The sequence below is a fragment of the Schistocerca nitens genome, chromosome 3 (genome assembly GCF_023898315.1).
Source record: "Schistocerca nitens isolate TAMUIC-IGC-003100 chromosome 3, iqSchNite1.1, whole genome shotgun sequence".
NCBI lineage: Eukaryota > Metazoa > Arthropoda > Insecta > Orthoptera > Acrididae > Schistocerca > Schistocerca nitens.
The window spans coordinates 561,535,619-561,560,588 of NC_064616.1; the positions used below are offsets into that span (position 1 = coordinate 561,535,619).

The 24,970-nt window shown below is 42.6% G+C and overlaps 1 protein-coding gene across 1 annotated transcript in view; it reads left to right on the forward strand.

Annotated features, from left to right (window-relative positions):
- Positions 1–24,970, forward strand: part of LOC126248467 (protein FAM91A1) — a 183,234-nt gene that overhangs the window by 94,579 nt on the left and 63,685 nt on the right. Inside the window, exons 7-8 of the mRNA XM_049949478.1 lie at positions 14,145–14,343; positions 18,683–18,966. Of these exons, the coding sequence (XP_049805435.1) occupies positions 14,145–14,343; positions 18,683–18,966 (483 nt within the window). The remainder of the gene's footprint in view (positions 1–14,144; positions 14,344–18,682; positions 18,967–24,970) is intronic.

The window sequence follows — 24,970 nt, forward strand, 5'->3', positions numbered from 1 at the left end:
GCATAGATAATGAGAAATCAGTACCCAGAACAACCACCTCTGACCGTAATAATGGCCTTGATACGCCTGGGCATTGAGTCAAACAGAGCTTGGATGGCGTGTACAGGTACAGCTGCCCATGCAGCTTCAACACGATACCACAGTTCATCAAGAGTAGTGACTGGCGTATTGTGATGAGCCAGTTGCTTGGCCATCATTGACCAGACGTTTTCAATTGGTGAGAGACCTGGAGAATGTGCTGGCCAGGGCAGCAGTCGAACATTTTCTGTATCCAGAAAGGCTTGTACAGGACCTGGAACATGCGGTTGTGCATTATCCTGTTGAAATGTAGGGTTTCGCAGGGATCGAATGAAGGGTGGAGCCATGGGTTGTAACACATCTGAAATGTAACGTCCACTGTTCAAAGTGCCGTCATTGCAAACAAGAGGTGACAGAGACGTGTAACCAATGGCACCCCCATACCATCACGCCGGGTGGTACGCCAGTATGGCGATGACGAATACGTGCTTCCAATGTGCGTTCACCGTGATGTCACCAAACACAGATGCGACCATCATGATGCTGTAAACAGAACCTGGATTCATCCGAAAAAATGACATTTTGCTATTCGTGCACCCAGGTTTGTCGTTGAGTACATCATCGCAGGCGCTCCTGTCTGTGATGCAACGACAAGGGTAACCGCAGCCATGGTCTCCGAGCTGATAGTCCATGCTGCTGCAAACGTTGTCAAACTGTTTGTGCAGATGGTTGTTGTCTTGCAAATGTCCCCATCTGTTGGCTCAGGGATCAAGATGTGGCTGCATGATCCATTACAACCATGTGGACAAGATGCCTGTCATCTTGACTGCTAGTGATACGAGGCCGTTGGGATCCAGCACGGCATTCTGTATTACCCTCCTGAACTCACCGATTCCATATTCTGCTAACAGCCATTAGATCTCGACCAACACGAGCAGCAATGTCGCGATACAATAAACCACAATCGCGATAGGCTACAATCGGACCTTTATAAAAGTCGGAAACGTGATGGTATGCATTTCTCCTCCTTACATGAGGCATCACAACAATGTTTCACCAGGCAACACTGGTCAACTGCTGTTTGTGTATGAGAAATCGGTTGGAAACTTTCCTCATGTCAGCACGTTGTAGGTGTCGCCACCGGTGCAAACCTTGTGTGAATGCTCTTAAAAGCTAATCATTTGCATATCACAGCATCTTCTTCCTGTCGGTTAAATTTCTCATCTGTAGCACGTCATCTTCGTGGTGTAGCAATTTTAATGGCCATTAGTGTAGTATTTCCCTTACTGTAGACGCAACTCCTAATACCCTTTGCATTAGTGTTAACCAATTATAAAGACATCCCTTTCTCATACTATACCACCTCAAACTTGAACAATTCATGGGAGATCCTTTCTGCATCTCCTAAAACCCCATACTCCAGCGACTAAATCTTTGGTAATGACCCAAGTTTATAACCCACCTTGCAACCCTCCCACCCACTCCCTCTGCCTCTCTCCAGTCTTGTGATGGATAGTTTTTTACCACCATTGGTAGAGCAACATATGAAGCCGTCATCTGTCAACTATCAAGTCTGCTACGACAACTTGAAAACATCCTGCAAGGACTGGGTAATAAATCAACTGGCCGTATGTATCAGAGGCCACCTCCAAACTGGGCTTCAGATCAGAAGTAACCATTTAGTTTCAGATCATACTTCTTAGGATATCTCACTTACATTATTAGAATCCCTCCCCCACGCCTTTTTCCTCCCCATGACCAGTTCCTCTTTCTGAATGGTGCATTATGGAACTATCCATGTCATCGTCTTCTGCATTCCAAAATCCCCTTTGGGCTGATCCTCTTTCTTGTTCTTTTAATCACTGTTTAAAATACTTATGAAGTGTGACAGAATGAAAGCTGTTGAATGAAACTGTATAATAACACATATAGATAATAAATCTATTGGTAATGTAGCCTAGACCATCTAATAATCTTTTTTACTGAGCAAAGTGGTGCAGTGGTTAGTGTACTGAATGTTTAGGAGAAGTGATGTTAAGATCTGTGTAAGGTTATCCAGATTTAGGTTTTCCATTTGTTCACTAAATGATTAAGGTCACTGCCAGGATTGTTTCTTTGAACAGGACATGGATGATTTCCTTCTCCATCTTGCCATCTGAGCTAATGAGCAGTTTCTGATGGCCTCAGTGTCATTGGGATGCTAAACCCTAACCTTCCATTATAGTCTTTAATAAGCTACGCAAAGCTAGTTTAAACTTACCAGCATGATTCTCATAGAATTTATTTCTTGGATATATTAATGCTTTATTATTTTTGTAATTGTTATTGCTGTAAGATGATTTTATACATAATGTATTTTTATCCTCCTGAATGAGGGAGAAGATTGTCTAGAGTTTTTATTGGAAGGCAAACCATATTGTTCTCCGCAAATAGTGAAATGAATAGAAAGTATCATTTAAGTAAGTGGTTACTTGTGTATTGCTGAAGCATGAACAGTTGGAGTGCCACTGAAAAACACACAAATGAGAAAACATAAATTGATTTTGCATCTTTTGAAGTTTATAAATCTAAGGGTTATCATCTCTACTGTTAATTGTTATTACAGTGATACTCCCATGAGATATACTGCATGCATTTTGGAGTAGTAGTTTGTGTCACTGGCTGGTGTGCTGCATGTCACTAGTTTAAATCTGATCATCAGCAAATGTTTGTTATTTTGTATTTGTCATCTCTAGAAGGTTCTCAAAATTTTGCTGTTTGTAATGTTTGCACATTCTGCAATGTTAACACTTCATGTCTGCATAAATAGCAGCACTCTCCTTCCAGGAGGCAGGTCGGTTCTGGCTCTACGGTGGTTCCAGTGCTAAATGTTTTACTTTATTGACAACCCTGCTTTCAGATTTGGACTTGATTGTGGTTATGACATGACATTGTTTGGTGAAGACACCAGGTAGTTCAGAACAGGTACATCACCATGCCTCTAATTAGGCAACGTAAAGGCCATTGGCTACAACAACAGAAACAGAATACAAACAGTATTGTTTCCCATGTCCATATATTCAGTGGACAAATGGATTCTTAGTCAGTAGTACATTAGCTACACATCAGACATCCATCATAGTTTTCTGGGGATGTTGTTCAGGACCTGACAAAACAGCGGAATGGCTTCAATAGAGGTGTGAAATATAACAGGAGGCATGGCATGATGTGATTGGCAAATGTATACTTATACTTGGTTGGCACAGCCCAGCAGCAGTTTGACAATAATGAAGAGAAGCTTGATAGATGGGACAAATTCAAGGCCGAACTGAATAAAAAATTTGGTTGATAAATAGCAACAAGTCGACTTCGTGGAAAATCAATTGAAGAAGAGGGCCCAACATATTGGGGAAATGAAATAACCTTAGATGCATAATGTTTTGACAATATGCCACATTGTGATTCCAAATATGACAGATGTGACAAAATCTCACACTTGATGAAAGGAATCACAGAAGGCAAGTAAAAAGCAAGCTCTTCTAGTAAAGTATGTCACAACAACAGAGAAATTCATCAGGTGGTGCTAGCATGTCAAGGAAAATAGGAAAGAGTTCGAACAAAGAACTTGTTGGATGAAGTCCTTCCCCATACCCTATCTGACATCCTAGTCTGCTTATAAGGAGCCAAGTATTTCGCAACAATGGACATGAAGAGGCTACTGGCAAATCAAGGTCAATGAGGCGGACTGGGAAAAGACTGCCTTCAATGCCATTTGCACTCTGTAATGCTGCAGCCACCTTAGAGTGTATGATTGGCAACCTTCTCTGACACCTTCAATGGACAATGTGTCTTCATTGTCTGCATGGCATTGCTGTTTTATCAAAGACATCAGAAGAATGTTTAAGCCGTATCAAAATCACATTGAAGTGTTTTCTGACTGCAGGCTTCCGCCTGAATAAGAAAAAGTGCCTCTTTATCACCCAAGAAATAAAAATCTTGGGGAACCTAAGTTAATGGCAGTGGAGTGCAGACTGATCCAGAGAAAATAAGAGCAGTCACAGATTTTCTGCCCCCAGGGGGCTCTCTCTCTTTGGCGGGTGGCGGGTTCGTGCTTGGTTACCACAGGGCCCCAGCCTTTGCAACATCTTTTCCCTTCCATGCTGTATGTCTATCCTCTTGCTATTCTTTTTCCTCTCTCTTGGGGAACATGTCTGGGGTGTTTTTGGGAATGTTCCACATTGTTTGTAGCTGACATAAGAACAGTCATACCACTGTTTTTCATTCCTTTTTCCTTTCCTTATTACCTTCTCACAGCCTTCCTGCGCTTCGGAATTTTAGGCTCCTCTTTTTCATCTTCCTCCTCCCTGTGCACTCCTGAAGGCTGGCCCACTCGTCTGACATGCAACAGGTGACTGGGTAACGCATAATTCCCAGCCCCGAGTCGACAGGTAGGGTTCACACATACCCCCTTGTATAGGCCAGGTCCAGGAAGGGTGATTGTCTGTGCTGTTACATTCCCAAATTGTGGATTGGTCCCTCTGTCAGGTGTTCGGGAGGTGTGACTTGAGGTATGAACAACCACATAAGGCAGTTGTGTCCCCTTGTGAAAGGGGCTCACAGTTGGAAGGAGCATGCCATCGGAGATGCTGGCAATCATGGGGTACATTCTTGCAATGAGCCACTCATCATCTTTGCAGTCCACATCTACCAAACGTAAATGGAGTGAAGCTCCCAATTCAAAGACCCTCCCAGCTGCACGACAGTTCCTCATGGTTCCATGTACTGAAGATGGTCAGTCCTTTGCAACAATAAATACATTTCTAATTCAGAAAGTTGTTGATTCAGTTGCCGGCCCTGTGAAATCCTGCTCTTGATACACAATGGCACTTTGCATTTGGAGACTACTACTGATTCTCAAGCACAGCAACTGCTTGCCGCTTTACTTCTCCATGGCTATCCTGTTTGTGTTGAGGCCCATAGAACTCCGACTCCTTCCCATGGTGTTATTTACTCTAGGCTGCTCGATGGTCTGAGTGAGACCAAAATCCAAATGTCTGATCAGGGTGTCATTACCGTCCATCGTGTGATGAAAAAGGTAGATGCCTCCTCAGTGCCCACACACACTCTTTTTCTCATCTTTGATAGAGTGGTGCTTGTGTCCAAAATTAAAGCAGACTGTGAAGTTATCACAGTCCGACCGTACGTTCCAAACCTGATACACTGCTACCAGTGTCATCATTTCAACCAGCCAGATGTGTAATCTGTCGTAGGTTGGCTCATGAGGGCAATTGCCCACCTCCTTCTCCCCACTGTATCAACTGCAGTGGCAACCATGCCGCTGCCTCTCGAGATTGTCCGGTGTATCTTGATGAGCAGGCTGTCCAGGAAATCTGGGTAAAGGAAGAAGTACCTTACCTGGTCGCTCGCAAGTGATTGGCAAGTTGCAAACTCTGCATTGCAGTGTCTGGCACTTACTGTACTGTTCTTGCTGCATCTCGCTCCATGAAGGACATGGCCACCCAGACATGTGACCTCAGATTCAGCTCTGAGGTTATGAAATCGCCTAGTGTCATGGTAACATCACCGTCTCTTTGTCCAGCTGTGCAAAAAGCCATTAAACTCTCACCCCACTGGGTGAAGTCACCAGCTGCACAACTGGCAGGCTGGAAAGGACAGAAGTAATATTCTCGTGAAGACTTCCTACACCCCTCCAGCCAACCAACACCCGAGTCTTCCTCTGGTAACCAGAAAGGCTTGGAGAAGTGAAACAAAGACAAATGGTCTTCTCCCTCACTGACTAGAAGATCCTCTTTGACGGTGTCACCACGTGATACCCTCGCCCGGCTGGCCTCTGTGTCACCAGTGTGCACCACCAACTATATTTCTGTGCTGGACTCCGCAAGCTGACAGCAGAAGAAAGCCGATGCTTCTGTAGACACAACGGAGCAGGATCCTCCTGCCTCTGTGCTCTGTAGCAGTGAGTCTTCACAGGCTGGCTATTGGCAGCTGCTGAGGTGACACCCCTTCATTTCTTCCTTGTCATGACTCGCCTCCAATAGAACGTTCATGGCCTTTGATCCAACAAAGAGGATTTACAACTGCTCTTAGAATCACAATGTCCAATTGTTCTCTGCCTTCAGGAAACAATTGCATTCTTATGACTGCTTTGAGCTTTCACATTTCTTCCCAGTTTGGTTTGACCTTCCACCTGAAGTCAGCATTCCATCTCATGGGGGAGTCATGCTGCTCATATGGGATGACGTTCATAGTCAACCCATCTTCCTGACTACCTGTCTTCAGGCTGTTGCAGTTCACCTTTTCCTTCTTCACTTAACCTTTTCGCTTTGTACTGTTTACATCCCTCCATCACTCGATGTCACCAGGGCAAACTTCCTCTAGCTTATTGGGCAGCTACCTCAACCCTTTCTGCTGCTCGGTGGCTTTAATGCCCACCATCCTCTTCGGGCTCCTCGCAGAACCTGTCTGAGAGGTGCCCTCTTGGCTGACCTTACCCAGCTTAACACCTTCAGCGTTAACACAGGAGTGCCCACGTTCCTTTCAGACTCCTCTCTCACATATTCCCATTTGGACCTATCCTGCATTGCCCATCGTCTCGAGTGGTCTGTTCTCTCCGACACATACACAAGCGACCATTTCCAGTGTGCTGTCCGTTTGCTGACTCATACCCCACCTCCGTACACACCCAAATGGCAGCTTACTAAGGCCAACTGGAGGCTTTACTCCTCCCTGGTGACCTTCGACGAACAAGATTTCCCCAGTTGTGATGACCAGGTGGAGTATCTTACAAACGTTAACCTTAAACGCTGCAGAACGTTCCATTCCTTGCACTTTTTCTTTTCCATGTGTCCTGGCCCCTTGGTTGACTGAGGCATGCTGTGACGCAATTCACATGCAGAGACGTGCTCTGTGTGTTTTTAACTGTCGTCCTACGATGGAAAACTACATTTGTTATAAACAGATGTGTGCACAGTGTTGTTGCGTTCTTTGGGATAGCAAAAACGCTAGCTGGATTTCATTCCCGTGTGTGTGTGTGTGTGTGTGTGTGTGTGTGTGTTTGTGTGTGTGTGTGTGTGTGTGTGTTTTAAAAAAAAAACAGTTCCACTCCCTCTTCCATTATGTGGGCCAACCTCTGAGGGCTCTCTGGGACCAAGATCCATTCCCCAACTTCTACCCTGACAGTAACAGACAATGTCATCGTGGATCCTATTGCTGCCTCCAACACCTTGGGCTGCCATTTTTTTGGAGATTAAGAGCTGCTCCCACTATCGCCCTGCCTTTCTCCATTGGAAACAAGTGGAGGAGACTTGGGCGATACCCTTTGCTTCTCCGAATTGTGAGTGCTGCATTGCCACCTTTACTATGAGGGAGCTAGACACTCTCACTTCATCCCGATCCTCCTCCTCAGGCCCAGAAGCTGTTCACATACAGATGTTGCAGCACCTTTCTCTTGCTGGCAAGCACTTTCTGCGTAATACATACAACCGCATCTGGGCAGAGGGCAAGTTTCCCAAATGCTGGCGTGAAGCCACTGTCATTCCCATACCTAAACCTAGTAAGGACAAACACCTTCCTTCTAGCTATCACCATATTTCTCTCACCAGCTGTGTTTTCAAGGTGATGGAATGTATGATTCATGCCCGGCTGGCATGGTGGCTCAGGTCTCACAATTTAGTAACCACTGCACTGTGTAGATTTTGAGCATGACATTCTGCAGTTGACCACCTCATCACTTTTTCCACCCACATAATGAATGGTTTACTGTTGAAATCCCAGACTGTGGCTGGTTCCCCCCCCCCCCTCCCCCCCCCCCGATTTGGAGAAAGCCTACAACACCTGCTGGAGAACTGGTATCCTCCGTACTCTCTACGCGTGGGGCTTCCGTGGCCACCTGCCCTGTTTCTTGCTGGAATTTTACCAAGTTTTCAAGGTCCGTTTGGGTTCTGCCTTGTCGGACACCTTTATTCAGGAAAACAGTGTGCCTCAGGATTCCGTCCAGAACGTTGTCCTCTTTGCTATTGCCATTACCCCTATAATGGTCTGCGTCCTGCCGGGCATCTCCTGCCCACTTTTCATTGACAGAACCGTTTGTATACATTTCTGGCAGCGTGATTAGTTTCTTCCACCATCTTTACATCTTGGGCCTCTCGCTCTTCTTTTCATTGAAACTATGAAATTCCTGGGGCTCCTGCATGATAGGAAATTTTCTTCGTCCTCCCACATGTCTTACCTGACTGCCCACTGTATGTGGTCCCTCAGTGTCCTACGGGTCCTCAATGGTACTTCTTGGGGTGCAAATCGAAACACCATCCTCCATTTGTACTGGTCCCTTGTCTGTTCGAAACTAGACTATGGATGTTTCATTTGTGCATCTGCATATCTGTCTCTCTTATGCCGTCTCAGTACTATCCATCATCATGGCATCCATTTGGCCATTGGTGCCTTTTACACTAGCCTGGTTGAGAGTCTGTGTGCAGAAGCTGCCGAACTACCGCTGTCCTACTGCCGTGACTTTCTCCTCAACATATATGCATGCCATTTGTCTGCCATGCATGGCCACCCGTCCTATGCTTCCTTCCTCAATGACTCCTTTGATCGCCAGTATGGGGCACATCCCTCTTCTCATTACCTCATTGAGTTCGCTTTCAGCTGTTGCTCCAGCAGCTTAACTTGTCGCTCCCTGCAACTTTCCCAGTGGGTGTGAACCCTTTACCACCTTGGCTTGATGCGATGGCCTGTGTTCACCTTGGCCTTCGTTCGCTTTCTAAGGACACTACTCCATCTTCACTTTATCACGTTCAGTTTCATGACCTTCATATAGAATTTCACAGTAGTACCTTTGTATATACTACTGGCTCTGGGACTAATTCTGATGTCAGGTGTGCCTTTGTCATTGTCACCGACATTTTTTGGTATCGGCTTCCGGAACACTGCTCAGTATTTACAGCAGAGCTCTTCACCCTGTTTCAGGCCATGCAGTATATCTGGAAATACAGGCTTTTCAATTGTGTCATGTGCTCGACTCTCTCAGTGCCCTTCAAAGCCTCTGTGTGCTGCACACCATCCATCACTTAGTGCAATGGGTCCAGGAAAGCTGTCACTTGCTCACTCTTGATGGAGCCACTGTGATGTTTATGTTGGTTCCTAGTCACATCAGTCTGACAGGAAATGAGGCCGTTGATGCTGCTGCCAAGGCTGCAGTTCTCGTACCTTAGCCTGCTAGTTTGTACACTCCCTCCGATGACCTCTGTGTTGCCGTCTGTCAGCAGGTACTGTCACTTTGGCATCACCACTGGCCCTCCCTTCATGGGAAAAAGCTCTGGGTTATTAAGCCTCTCCCAGCGGCATGGATGACCTCATCTCAGCACTCTCGCCATGAATATATCATTCTAACTAGGTTGTGTATTGGGCACTGCCTTTTTGGCCATCACCATTTGATAAGTGGTGCTCCATCACCACTTTGTGCACATTACACCAAACTTTTAACTGTCCACCATTTCCTGACAGAATGCCCTTTTTTTTTTTTGACTGCTCACATTCCCATCTGCGTTTGCCATCTGAGTTATCGGCTGTTTTAGCAAATGACACGTGGGCTGTCGATCGTGTCTTACTTTTTATCCATCGTAGCAATATGGAAAAGTCCATTTAATATTTAGTTCTGGACCTCCATGGCATATTTTATAGACCTTTCTCCACATCCCTGTTTTTAGCTGTCTTCTCTTCCGTCAGTAGGGATTGACGAGTAGTCATCATTAACTCTTCTTATTGTCTTCGTGTTTTACAGTTTTGACATGAGCGCGCATGACCCTAGTTGTTTGTGATGCAAGAAGTTTTCTTGGAATGTGCTCGTACTACTGGTGATTGCTGAAGAACTTCTGTAATAAGGCACTTTCCTTTCAAGAACTGCTGCAGGGAGATGACAAATTTTCTCAGAATGAGGTGCAAGAAAGATCTTTTCTTGTCCTTAGGAGGTGGTGACATCTCCAGTCCTAGCATTGTATGACAGCAATTCTGAGATGAAACTTCATACTGACATTAGTGGTTATGGGGTAGGTGCAGTTCTACTCCAGATTCAGAAAGGTACTGAAAAGGTGATAGCTTATGCTTTCAGAGTACTCTCCAAGTCTGGAATGAACTATCTGCAACCAAAAAAGAGTGCCTTGCTGTTGTTTGGGCCATCAAGTTCCATCTCTAATAATTTGACAAACCATTTGCCATTGTGATAGACCACTGGCTAACTAGCGTGAAGGATTCGTCATGTCAACTGGTAAGAGGAGTGCTAAGGCTTCAGGAGTACAGTGTCACAGTGATATACAAAACTGAACACACATGCAAGGACACCAATTGCGTTTCAAGGAATCCTTTAGCCGAACACAGCAGTGTGAATGAAATCTCAGTCATCACTGCATTAAATTACTTTGATGCTGAACAGGGGGAAGTTCCAACATTGCTGAAACCTGTAAAAGCTTTAAAAATGAGGAACAACACAAAAGACAGTTCCAGTATTTAGACAGAACATTGTATAATAGGAATTATGATCCAGTGACGTGGAAATTGTTGGTTGTGTCCCAGCTCATTTACAGCCAGCAGTACTGAAGTATTTCCGTGGCGTTTTGACATCTGGTCAACCTGAGATTCTTGAAGACTCTGGACTGAACAGATGCAGGTATCATTGGACAGGTATCTACCAATCTGGTACACTGTGTGTGCCACTGTAAAGAAGCACATGCTGCAATTACCTCTAGGGCATATCATATCAAATCTGTCTGCAGCATCACCATTCAATCAGAGTGAAATCGCCCTCTTGTGAAGGTTCCTGGAAATTGTTGGATAATAGTGTGCCCCAACTATCTCAGTCATTATGAGGGCAGCAAAGTACACACATCAAAAAAAGTTTTGCAACAGAGAGTTCCGGAACCTATACAGAAAATTGGAATAGAGGTGAACATAAACATCATTTCCGCCCTTTTTACTGTTCATGAAAACCCCACATTGCACATTGTACCACCATACAGGGAGACCTTCAGAGGTGGTGGTCCACATTGCTGTACACACAGGTACCTCTAATACCCAGTAGCCTGTCCTCTTGCATTGATGCATGCCTGTATTCGTCATGGCATACTATCCACAAGTTCATCAAGGCGCTGTTGGTCCAGATTGTCCCACTCCTCAACAACGATCTATCCCAGGCATGCTTAATGCTGGCCACTCTAGTCGAGCGATGTCGTTGTCCTGAAGGAAGTCAGTCACAAGATGTGGACGATGGGGGCACGAAGTGTCGTCCATGAAGACGAATGCCTTCCCAATATGCTGCCGATATGGTTGCACTATCAGTCAGAGAATGGCATTCACGTATCGTGCAGCCATTACGGTGCCTTTCATGACCACCAGTGGTGTATGTCAGCCCCGCATAATGCCACCCGAAAACAGCAGGAAACCTCCACCTTGCTGCACTCGCCGTTCAGTGTGTCTAAGGTGTTCAGCCTGGCCGAGTTCCCTCCAAACACGTCTCCGATGATAGTCTGGTTGAAGATGGACCTTGCCATGGACCTTGCCATGAACGTCAGGAGAGAAGTTGTGCATCATGCAGCCTATTGCGTACAGTTTGAGTCGTAACACGGCGTCCTGTGGCTGCATGAAAAGCACTATTCAATATGGTGGTATTGCTTTTAGGGTTCCTATGAGCCATAATCCATAGGTAGCAGTCATCCACTGCAGTAATAGCCCTTTGGCGGTCTGGGCGAAGCATCTCATCAACAGTTCCTGTCTCTCTGTATCTCGTCCAGAGCTTTAGCAAACACCGATGGCATAGAAATAGGTCTATAATTGTAAACATTATCCCTGTCTCCCTTTTTATAAAGTGGCTTCACTACCGAGTAATTTAATCGGTCAGGAAACCGACCACTCCTAAAGGAAAAGTTACAGATATGGCTAAGTACTGGGCTAACATACATGGAACAATACTTCAGTATTCTGCTGAAGCTCCGGAAACTACAAGGTTCTTTCTGGAAGACATCATTTAGAAAAACAGCGGATGCCATGCGATTGTCTATGTTCATGAATATGATTTCCAGTCGAGACTAGTGTCAGAAGTAATTTCACATTGCAATATCACCTACAAAATGACTACTGCCTGCCACACACAAATGATGTCGCAGAACACTTTATGGCAGATACATTGATGATGTCAGACGTATTGGTATTCAGTACTGTCTGATATGACATTTGTGTATAATACAGCAAAGCAAGACATTAAAAGCTTCACACTATTCTTTCTGCTTCATGGTTGCAAGGCCAAAATGAGAATGGATGCACTGCTCCCCTTTCAACAAGATGATATCCAGGATGACTATGTGAAAAAAAGTTATTAGGAAGGCAAAAAGTATGTGGTATGCAGATAGAATAGCTAAGTCTCAGAATAAAATTAAAACCATATGGTCAGTCGTAAAGGAAGTGACTGGTCTGCAGAGACAGGTCGAGGATATAGAATCAGTGCGTAGTGGGAATGTCCGTGTTACTGATAAGTCGCATATATGTACAGTATTTAATAATCACTTTCTGAATATAGCAGGTGAACTAAATAGAAACCTAGTCCCAACAGGGAATCATATAGCGCTTGTAGAAAAAAGTGTTCCGAGACTGTTACCTGAACTGCTCCTCCATGATACTGACAAGAAGGAGATTGAGTTAATAATTAAATCACGAAAGACCAAGAACTCTCATGGATATGACGGGGTATCTAGCAGAATACTGAAGTATTGTTCCATGTATGTTAGCCCAGTACTTAGCCATATCTGTAACTTTTCCTTTAGGAGTGGTCGGTTTCCTGACCAATTAAATTACTCGGTAGTGAAGCCACTTTATAAAAAGGGAGACAGGGATAATGTTTACAATTATAGACCTATTTCTATGCCATCGGTGTTTGCTAAAGTTATCGAGAGGGTTGTATATACAAGGTTACTGCAGCATTTAAATTCACATAATTTGCTGTCAAATGTTCAGTTTGGTTTTAGAAATGGCTTAACAACTGAAAATGCTATAGTCTCTTTTCTCTGTGAGGTTTTGGACAGATTAAATAAAAGGTTGCGAACGTTAGGTGTTTTCTTTGATGTAACGAAGGCTTTTGACTGTTAACCACAAAATATTACTGCAGAAGTTGGAACATTATGGAGTAAGGGGAGTAGCGTACAATTGGTTCGCCTCTTTACTTTAAGAACAGAAAGCAGAAGGTAATTCTCCGCAATATTGAGAGTGGTAATAACACACTGCCCAAACAGATACAGTGCAGGAGACTTGATATAGGGCTTTACATCTACATGGAAAGTGGGAGTATGGGAAAAGTTACTAAAATGCTATTTTGAGCTGCATCATATCCTTTGTTGTTTATTGGCAATCATATACAAAGTTGACAATTATGACACTTCATCAAGAAGACAAAAATGTAGAAACATCGTCCATCTCCCCCATATCAAACATTACTACAGTCATGAGGCACAGATTGATGTGGGCTTCTCGTTCAAGAAAACTGAAGGCTTGCTTGTTGATAGCGAAGCTTCGACAGGAGGGATTACCTTTGATGTTTATCATAGCGAGTAGGATGTGACAGCGTGACCCAAACAAGATAATCATCCAGCCCTGCAACACAGGATATAGATCTAGATATAGGTTGCTGTAATCGGCTCAGTTGGGAACTTCTGAAGGAGCAGGTTGTTGTGTTCCTCCATGAGAAGGAGCAATGCCATGAGCTGTGCTGCAAGCACTGTGGAGTAACAGTTAGCATTACTGGATGGTATGCTGTGTGTAACTAGTTCAAATCCAATCACTAGCAAATACTAGTTCTTTAGTATTTATCATTTCTAGAAGATATATGAAATTTCTTATCTTTGTATATTCTGGAATATTCAGTAGCAGCACTCTTTGGCCAGGAGGCAGCTCTGTTCTGTTTGTATAGTGGTATCTGTAGTAAACATGCATTCAGTGGTAAGTTTTGTACTTCATTATGGACTTTGCTTTCAGATTTGGACTTGACTGTGGTTATGATGTGACTCTGTGTCTGTGCATTTCATTTGTGTATTAATGTAATGTAGAAATATTGTAGCACAAAGATTAAGCTTTAGTGTTATTTCCAGGAGCATATCGGTAGAACCAGTACCTCTTGACCTGACTTCGCCATTTAGTGAAGCAGTTACAACGCCCACTGATGATGCATCAAGTGGTACAGAAGAGGTCGAAGCAGCCTTCTTATCAAACCAGCCACGAAGTATGCGCATTGCCTTTCTGTTTGATTCAACACTAACTGCGTTCCTCATGATGGGCAACTTATCTCCAGTGAGTGCTGCCTCTAATTTATCCACAGATTTATTCAGGTAAAGAGTGTGTGGCTGGAGAAATGTCAGTGCCATTATTCCCAATGAAAGAATAATATTTTCTGTCATCATTTAATGTCCCTAACAACCCTGGAAGTTGAAAAGAAACTATATGGTTGGGCATGTGGGGTGCACCAATAATTTAAAATAATGTGCATTTCACCATAAAACAGTACTGTGTTATAAGCAATTAAAAATCCCCAGTGTTTGAATACTTTCTTGAAATAAGCATGACACAGTTTAAGAGCATGTTTGTTTCCTTTCAGTTTGCTGATAATATTAATTGAAAACTTCTTTTAAAAGCCAGAAGCTGCCACAAAAGAGACAGTGTTTAACTGATAATCAGTATTTTGTCTTCTCAACCAATAACTCTTTGATAACATTTTTACTTCAAACAGTAAAATCTTAGGTTCAATTCCTTTTGAGGATGCAGATCATGAATGGAACTGACATGCTGACCCTCTGTTTGCCTGACTAGTGAAAAAAATTTTATTTGTGATCATCACTTTACTTGATTCTGCATGGTCTTATGATGCAGTGTGGAATGTTTTAATTGGCATATAATTATGTTTATCAGTTAGTTAATGCACTTTGACTGCATGTATTTGTGTCTTTTATTACATCAGACTGATGTTATCTCCTATTAATAGTAATGCTCAGTTGCTACGGGGTCTTCAAAATGAACAGTATATTTGTGTCACTTAGTAGATCTACTTTAACTGTTCACCAGCAGCATGTTTGCCAACAACAACAACAGCTACTATCATTGGGTATTGTTACTACAGTAAATGGTTACAAAAGCTATAGTTAAGATACGCAGTAAATTACTATCACTCTTTCATGTAGGAGATGTGGGGGAGGGGAGTACATTACACTACATTTTTATGTTTCAGCAACCTGGAAATGTTACTGTTTCGAACGTACCTACTCAGTTTCAACTAAAAGTCATCAAAGTTTGTAATGGGTGTTTAAAAATATGATCTATAATTTAAAAAAAATCATAGATGCATGTATCTTCCTGTTGAGTAACACAACAAATGAAATATTTATTTATCATTGTTAATTTGTAGATGAATGTTTGAAATTCGGGAGAACAGCAAATAAGTCTACACTCAATCTTTTATTGGATAATGGGTCAGTGGCTGTTCATAATTTATGTGTAGCAACAAGACAATCAGCTGTGTGTATTAGTTTTATTAATTTGCAGCTGGGTTTGGTGATAAAATCACCATCTTCAGACTCTTAGGTAGATACAGAGAACATATCAATATGAAAATATTCTTTAACTGAATTATACTGAACCAATTTACATCATACATGTGCATGTGACTATGCTAGTATTAAAACTGTAAAAATCAACAGCTACAGATAGTACTCCACTGCAACATATGTGTAACAGCTGCTAAAAAGCGAAATAACCTACACCTTCTCATTAATATGTATATACTGCTCTTGCTGAGGAATACACTTGTGATGTAGGCTATTTGATTGTAACAGTTATTACAGATATTTTACAGTGGAGCACTATCTGTAGCTGCCAGCTGCAGTGGCCGAGTGGTTCTAGGCGCTTCAGTCTGGAACCGCCCGACCACAACGGTCGCAGGTTCGAATCCTGCTTCGGACATGGATGTGTGTGATGTCCTTAGGTTAGTTAGGTTTAAGTAGTTCTAAGTTCTAGGGGACTGATGACCTCAGATTTTAAGTTCCACAGTGCTCAGAGCCATTTGAACCATTTTGAACTATCTGTAGCTGTTTCCTTTTGCAGTTTTGATACTAGTATAGTCACATGCATGCATGTATGTAGTATAAATTGTTTCACTATAACTCAGTTAACAAATAGTGTGATATTGATAAGTTTGCTGTATCCATCTAGGCATCTGACAATTGTGGTTGTGCTTGGTTTTTTTTATTGAGTTGTCATCAGAAAATTTGGCAGTGTTGAATATCCCCCAAAAGTGAAGTTCTTTACTTTTTAAGAGAGAGAAAGATCACATAAAGAGAATTTTCACACCATTCTTCACTGTTGATGTCTTATAATATTTTTACTGACAAATATGACAGGGAGAGTACCTTGGCTGTTCACAAACTGAATCCTGAAAATTAACTCACCAAATGATTTACCATTTATAATGCAGAGCAACTCAGGAAGAGGTCAAATGGCACTGCCAAGAAATCCATCATCTACAATGATTTCATGACTACCATCGAAGCTATTCAGCATACATACTCACCTGAGAAATGTATCTTGATACTCAGATTCTGTTGGGGAATTCGGGGAAATGATTTAGCCAATAAGATATGACAGGTAAGATGACTATAGGAGAGCCACAGTAGCACAATGTGTGGTCCACTGCATCCCATCACATGAGTGTTAAGGTGCTGTGTTGTGTCATTAGGAGGCATATGCTCTTGAACATCAGGTTAGGAAGAGAAGGATATCAGCAGTTGAATATCTTTTGTTAAATGGCAACAAATGGAGACATGTTTTTGATGTTTAAAATATCTTACAGTCATGTTCACTGAAAGCGAATTCTCCTGGGTTTGGAAACTCAAGTTGTGTTACACATTTTGATAGAGGGATTTGGAAAGGATGCCTCTCAATAGACTCTTGTTTCATATTATTATTTGGGTAATATGTAGAATCTGCTGATGAAAACACAAATCTAAAGAGATTGCAGGTAGACATGTAAAGAAAGAGAGAGAAATGAATTATTGGGAATGTGACAACTTTGGAGTGGCAGTTGCACACAGTCAGTCTGAAAACTATTTTTATTTTCAGCCTTCAGAAATGTTCAGCTACGAATAAGTATTTGACTGAGTCATTCATAACCATTCCGAAGAGAGCTAATGGCTTTGGTAATAACGTGTGTTAACGTGTCATGTCAAGAAATTGTGATTAAATTGAAATAAGACTTGAGAAATAAGAAATGTTTATAAATTATTGTTGTGTATGTTCTATAGTATACACTGTAGAATATACACAATACTGTGCTTATCATTTATAATTATGAAGTTGTTCTACCAAGAAGTGACTGAAGACTCAGTTGATGGAATATGAAAGAACTGTAGAAATGTATTAGTTGACGATAAACCGTTACTGTTGCCTATTTGCAGTATTCAGTGGTACAAGATATTCAAAGAAAGCTGAAAGTGTGAAGATCATAGCAGGATTGGGGGCAGACTCCCATTAGATATAGATTTGGAAATAATGATCATTTCCTCAGTATATATTATTATACTTGGGGGAATAGGTCAGCACAGTGAAAATATGGTACATTACATTAGCCAAAACATCTTTAAATAAGAAAAAGACCGGTAAAATTTGACTCATAAATATCACATCTTGCTTTCATATGGTTTTTTTTCCAAGGAAATTATATTATAATCCAATCACAAAACGGCAAAATTTCTAATATTAGGCAACAAATATGGAATATCTTATTGTATGTAACCCACAAGCTCAAATAAAGTAAGTGGTTATGTTTAAAAAAAATAAGAACACTATCATGAATTGTGTTGTATCAACTGAAATTGAAAATGGCAAAAGAACCAGCATTTTTTGGAGAAACTGGAATTGTAGGAATGCATTACTCCAATATATGACAGACATTCCAAGAGCAGACAGACATAGAATTCTTTCTGTTCCTGTATGTTCAATATAGTTTTGCCTCATTATTCTTCAAACACATTTTCTGCTGTCTGGATAGTATTATTTTCTACTGTTCTTAATATCCAGGGTTCCTCACTACCACAATTAAGGCATTTAACTCAGATTCGGGAAATGTAAGATTCAAATACCTATTCAACCTTCCTAACTTAAATTTGCATCAGTTTCCCCAAATGCTTCAGATGAAGGGCAGGCTCATTCCTCCATTAAGGCCATGACTGATTTCTCACATTATCCTTGTTCAACTGACCTCATGTTCCTCATCCATTTTTTTCCTTTTCCTGTTCTTGTCTACATTCTCTTGTCCAACATCTGACTGTTTTGTCAGTCCTTGCACTTTACTTACATTCCCAAATTATTGCTTCCACTAATGTCTCTCCATCTTGCCCCCACCTCCATTTTTTTTCTGATTTGTGTTATATGAAGCTAACTATTAAACATCTTTCATCTCAACACTTCATTTCTGTATGCTCAAGTCAATTTATAGAATTTATTTTAGTTTTGGAGTTGCACTTATAGTGGTCCTGCATAAAAGAATAAGAGTTTGCATTACTTGCACCATGTTCTACTACTTAATGACATCAGTTGTACCCTTCTGTGTGTGTTTACTGTGTGATTTACTTTTTTACTTTAGGGGTTGAAGAATCACGCAGTAACCATGTTTGAAGTGGGGAAGCTATCTGATGAATCACTAGATAGCTTTGTTACTGAACTAGATAGCATATCAACAGTGGATAGTGAAGGTGAAGCTCAACGATACTTTGAACATGCCTTCAATTTACGTTCTACCATTGGATTTTTACGGAGTAATCCTGCCATGGGACAAGATCTGAACTTGCCTCTAGATCTGGTACGCTGTGAAAGCTTGCAGTCTTTAGATCCTGCTACCTGCACTCGCCTGCTTGTTAAGAATTACAGGTAAGTTCCATATAAGGTTTTCTTGTGCCTTCTTTAAGTTATGAAAAGTGAAGTGTTAATTAAAGTACAGAATTGCATGATCTCTAATGTATGGAAGTCACACATTAACATAAACACAATTTGGCACATAAAAACAGCTTCTGCTTACCAGGTACAGAAACATTATCTGGAGCAGGCCTGACATGCGCATAGATCAAAAGATATTTTATATTGTAACCTGTTAGAACTTGTAAATTATTCCCTTCTTTGTAAACAGAAAGATATAGCATGAAATGGAAAAAAAGTACAAGAAAGGTGATGAAACTGCTTTAAAGCTACAAGAACCCAAGGTTTTAATGTTCTCTCTTTTTTCCTCTGGTTTCAAAACTAGTAAGTACATGTTATTCAACCTTCAAATGCTTCTGATATCTTGTGTACATTGTTCAGCCAGTAAGCACTGCAAATTGTTGCAGCTAATGAAATTTCCTAATTTATTTCCACCCAAATTTGATGACACATGTTTTTTAAATAAATGACTAATGAACATGCTAATTTTTGAATTTTGACTTTTGCTGTAACTATCCAATTTTTTTTTTCATATGTAGTCTCTCACTGTGTTTTCTTTTTACTGAATATCTCATATTTGTGTGTTTCACCCTGTTATTGTGGTCTTCTGTCTGAAGACTGGTTTGATGCAGCTCTCCACATTAGTCTTTTCTGTGCAAGCCTCTTTATTACCAAATAACTGCTGCAACCTACATCCATTTGAACCTGCTTACTGTTTTCATCCCTTGGCCTCCCTCTACAGTTTTTACCCTGCACACTTCCCTTCAGTTACAATATTGACAATTCCTTGATGCCTCAGAATGTGTCCTAATAAACAAACTCCTATTTTAGTCAAATTGTGGCATTAATTTCTTTTCTCCCAAATTTGATTCACTACCTTCTCATCAGTTACATTATCTGTCCAACTTATTATCTTCAGCATTCTTCTGTAGCACCATATTTCAAAAGCCTTTATGCTCTTCTTGTCTGAACTTCTTATCGTCAATATTTCAATTCCATACAAAACTACACTCCAGACAGATACCTCCAGAAAAGACTTCCTAACACATGAAGTTCATATTTGATGTTAACAAGTTCCTCTTTTTTGGAAATGATTTCGTTGCTGTAGCCAGTCTGCATTTTATGTCATCTCTACTTTGGACATCATGAGTTATTTTGCTGCTCAAATAACAAAACTCATTTACTGCTTTTAGTGTCTCATTTCCTGATTGTATACTGACAGAATTGCCTGATTTTGTTCAACTACATTCCATTACCTTTGTTTTCTTTTTTTATGCTCATCTTATAACCTCTTCTCAAAATATTGTCCATTATTTTCAACTGCTCTTCCAATTCCTTTGCTGTCTCTGATAGGACTACAATGTCATCAGCAAACCTTTGAGTTTTTATTTCTTCTCCCTGAACTTTAATTCCCAATCAAAATTTTTCTTCAGCTTCCTTCACTGCTTGGTCAATGTATATATTGAATAACATCAAGTGTAGTCTGCAATCGTGTCTCACCCCCTCCTCAACCACTGCTTCCCTTTCTGTCCTTCAATTCTCATAACTGCAGTCTGCTTTCTGTACAAACTGTGTATAACATTGTGCTTCATGTAATTTATCCCTGATACCTTTTGAATTAAAAAAAAAAAAAAATTCCAGTCAACATTGTCAAAAGTTCTCTTTACATCTATGAATGCTAGAAAAGTAGGTTTACCTTTCTTTAACCTATCTTCTGAGATAAGTTGTGGTGTCAGTATTGCCTCTCATGTTCCTGCATTTCCTGTAACTCAAACTGATACTTCCTAGGGTTGCTTTCTACCAGTTTTTCCCTTCTTCTGTAAATAATTCATGTTGGTATTTTGGAACCATAACTTATTAAACTGACATTTTAGTAATATTCACATCTGTCAGCACCTGTTTTCTTTGGAATTGGAATTATTACATTCTTGGTGAAGTTTTGGGGGTATTTCGTCTATCTCATCTACCAGTATCTAGCACACCAGATGGAATAGTTTTGTCATGGCTGGCTCTCTCAAGTATCTCAAGAATTATGAGGGAATGTTGTCTTTTCCAGGAGCCTTGTTTTGGCTTATATCTTTCAGTACTTTGTTAAATTCTTCTTCCAGTGTCATATCTTAGATCTCACTGAACTTGTAAGTCATTTCCAGCCAGGTGTCTGGATACTTTTGACCACATAGTGTATGTTCCTCCTCCATGCTTGTACAGTCTTGCATTTGTTCTCTAGCCATTCCTGCTTAGCCATTCAACATACCCATCAAGGAAAGTGTATTGTGAGTCATCTCTGGAGAACAGTGTTTGTTTTTATTGATAACTGCATCAAGAAATTTACAGGTATAAGGGGGCATTTTTTGCTGCTGTGATTATTTCTTCTGCTTCTGTCTCTTTGTCAGCAGTTAACTTAAGAAATTATCTATGCCCTTTTTATCCAGCTGTATGTATCTGGTGTCTTTTTTGCTGCAAATTCCTGAATCTCTTGCCTTTCCTTTTTGCAAGAGGATGCCTGTTTTTCTGAAAGATTTTCTTTATTATCTTTTGAAAGTACTTTCCTTCACATTATACAGACCTCTACAAGGTCAGCCAAGAACTCTTTGCTGGTGCAGAAAACTGCTTCCAGGGACTCTGAATGATGCACACTTAAGGTTTGTTTCACTTACGTGTGTGTGTGTGTGTGTGTGTGTGTGTGTGTGTGTGTGTAAAAAGAGAGGCATGAGAATCATATGGGCCAAAAGGTTGTTTTGGAAATATCTGGATTGTGTCTTGCCTGCTGAGTGACCTAGTTCCAGAGTGATGCAACAGTATTGGCATGAGACATGGTGCATGCTGTTTAGCGTAGTCTCTGATGTTGCTGGCTGGCATGCTACAGATTGTCAGTTCAAACCCAACCACCAGCAGTTATTTGTTATTTAGTAACTGTCAGTTGTGGAAAGTTCTCGAAATATATTATGTTTGTATATTCTGGAATATTTGATGTATATACACTGAAGAGCAAAAGAAACTGGTACACCTGTCTAATATCATGTAGGACCTCCGCAAGCACGCGAAAGTGCCGCAACACAACATGGCATGGACTTGACTAATGTATGAAGTACTGCTGGAGGGAATTGACACCATGAATCCTGTAGGCTGTCCATAAATTCGCAAGAGTAAAAAGGGGTGGAGATCTCTTCTGAACAGCATGTTGTGAGGCATCCCATATATGCTTAATAATGTTCATGTCTGGGGAGTTTGGTGGCTAGTGGAAGTGTTTAAACTTTGAAGAGTGGTCCTGGAGCCACTCTGTAGCTATTCTGGACGTAGTGGGTGTCACTTCGTCTTCCTGGAATTGACCAAGTCCATTGGAATGCACAATGGACACGAATGGATGAGGTGATCAGACAGGATGGAATGCACAATGGACACGAATGGGTGAGGTGATCAGACAGAATCGAATGCACTGATGTGTCGACAGAAGTGCCGACACAGTGTGATTTGAGGGGACCGCTATGCACGCTATAAACACACGAAGGATGGCGTGAGGTCTGAAACAGGATACCTAATGAATGCTATAAAGAAAAGTACGTAGCTTCTGGAATACTTAACTTTAATCCATCCTTGTTGTATACATCGTTCTTGATGAGACATGCTTTATACGATAAGTATCAATTGCTATGTAAGGCTAATGGCGCCTTGCTAGGTCGTAGCCATTGACTTAGCTGAAGGCTATGCTAACTATCTGCTCTGCAAATGAGCGAGGCTTCGTCAGTGTGCATCGCTAGCTACGTCGTCCGTACAACTGGGGCGAGTGCTAGTAAGTCTCTCGAGACCTGCCGTGTGGTGGCGCTCGGTCTGTGATCACTGACAGCGGCGACACGCGGGTCCGACATGTACTAATGGACCGCGGCCGATTTAAAGCTACCACCTAGCAAGTGTGGTGTCTTGCGGTGACACCACATTCCTCCCCCGCAAATCGGTGAACGGCCGTGTTATAAGGCTTCCGCCCGCCATGAGGAGGACCCCATGTTGACGCATGCGATAAGGTGGGGAGCCTAACAACAGGCGAGGCTGTGCCACCCGCACCCTGCCATTCGGTCCGAGGGGAGCTAGGAAACGCCTGAAAACCTAGTCCAGGGTGCACGTCAACATGCGGTGTATGCGCCCGTAGAGAGACAGGAGGGGCCGAAGGGTTGACCTCCATTGCGGTGGGGTACCCGACGTGCGAAGACGCCATGTGGTCCGGAGCGGGCAAGAGTTCCATGGCGGAGGACGGCTGGTCACGGGAAACGATCGGCGGCGCGTGACCCAGGGAGGCGCCAGGCGGTTGCAGCGACTCGTCCACTGCGGGCGGCGCCAGCGGGAGAACAGGCGGCGGCGGCGCGTTGCCATGAGGCAAAATGGAAGGCAGCGTCGGTAACACCTGGGGATGAGGCGAGCCAGTAGATGGGTCCCCAGGGCGCTGACCGGACGGCACCGTCGCTGAAAGCAGACGGGGAGCGGCAGAACCCAGGCGACGACAAAGGCGCAGCTGATTGAGATGCCGACGCACCTCACCAGAGGCCCCCAAAACCAAATACATCGCGCGGCCGAGGCAGCGAGGAATGCGCCCTGCGAGCCAACGCCGTGAACCGTGATAGTTGCGATAGAATACAACATCGCCTGGAGCAAAAACAGGAGTCTGCCGCTGCACAGGAACCTGATACGGCGGATGCAGCAAAGACATCAAGGTTCGACGAGGACGACCGTGGAGCAACTCAGCCAGCGAGCGACCATCTCGGGGCTGAGAGCGATACGAGGACAAAAAGAGCAATAACGCGTCCTCCCGAGAATGCGACTGTTTCAATTCAACATCTGTGACTTGAAAGTCCGGACCAATCGTTCAGCGGCACCGTTTGACTGTGGCGAAAACGGCGCGGATGTCAGATGTTGAATACCATTGGCCTTGCAGAATGACTGAAATTCTGCAGACACGAATTGTGGGCCATTGTCGGAAACAATAGTCTGTGGAAGACCTTCAATGCAAAAAATAGCAGATAACGCTTGGATGGCGGCTGATGACGTCGTGGGAGACATCCGGACAACAAAAGGAAAATGACTGAAAGAATCCACCACAACCAACCATCGAGCATTCCAGAATGGACCAGCAAAATCGATGTGTAATCGTTGCCAAGGGGAAGTGGCTTTCGGCCATGCAAAGAATTTCCACGGTGGTGCGGGTTGTTGTTCGGCACACGCCATGCAAGAAGAGCACATATTCGTAATCGCAGCATCGATTCCGAACCAAGTACAGTGCTGACGAGCAAGTTGTTTCGTTCGCACTATACCCCAATGTCCTCGGTGAAGAAGCCGTAAGACAGAGGACTGTAACGAACGTGGGACCACGACTCCGGACTGATCATTATCAGAACGCAACAACAAAACACCACGTCGTACAAAAAGTCTCTCCTTGTGAGCAAAAAATCTGCGAACCAACGGATCCTCGATCCGGGACTTTGACAAGGGCCAGTGCGTAGCAACAAAACGCAGAACGGTAGCAAGGACAGGGTCAGCAGCTGTGGTGGTAGCCACACGACGAAAATCAATCGGAAACGATTCGACCACGTCATCGATTTCCGAATCAATGAACATGCAAGCCAGTTCGGAAGAATCGAATGCTTTATCCTCAGCAACAGGCAAACGGGACAACGCATCAGCATTGCCGTGCTTAGCAGTGGACCAATACAAGATATCGTAGCGGTACTGCGAGAGGAAAATTGACCAGCGAATGAATTTCTGCGCTGTACGTGGAGGTACAGGCTTGTTCGGATGAAAAAGCGATGTCAAAGGTTTGTGGTCGGTGATGATGGTAAAGTGACGACCATACAAGAAATCATGGAACTTAGTAACACCAAATACGAGAGCCAAAGCTTCTTTCTCTATCTGTGAATAATTTCTTTGCTCAGATGAGAGCAATTTCGACGCAAAGGCAATAGGGCGATGAAGC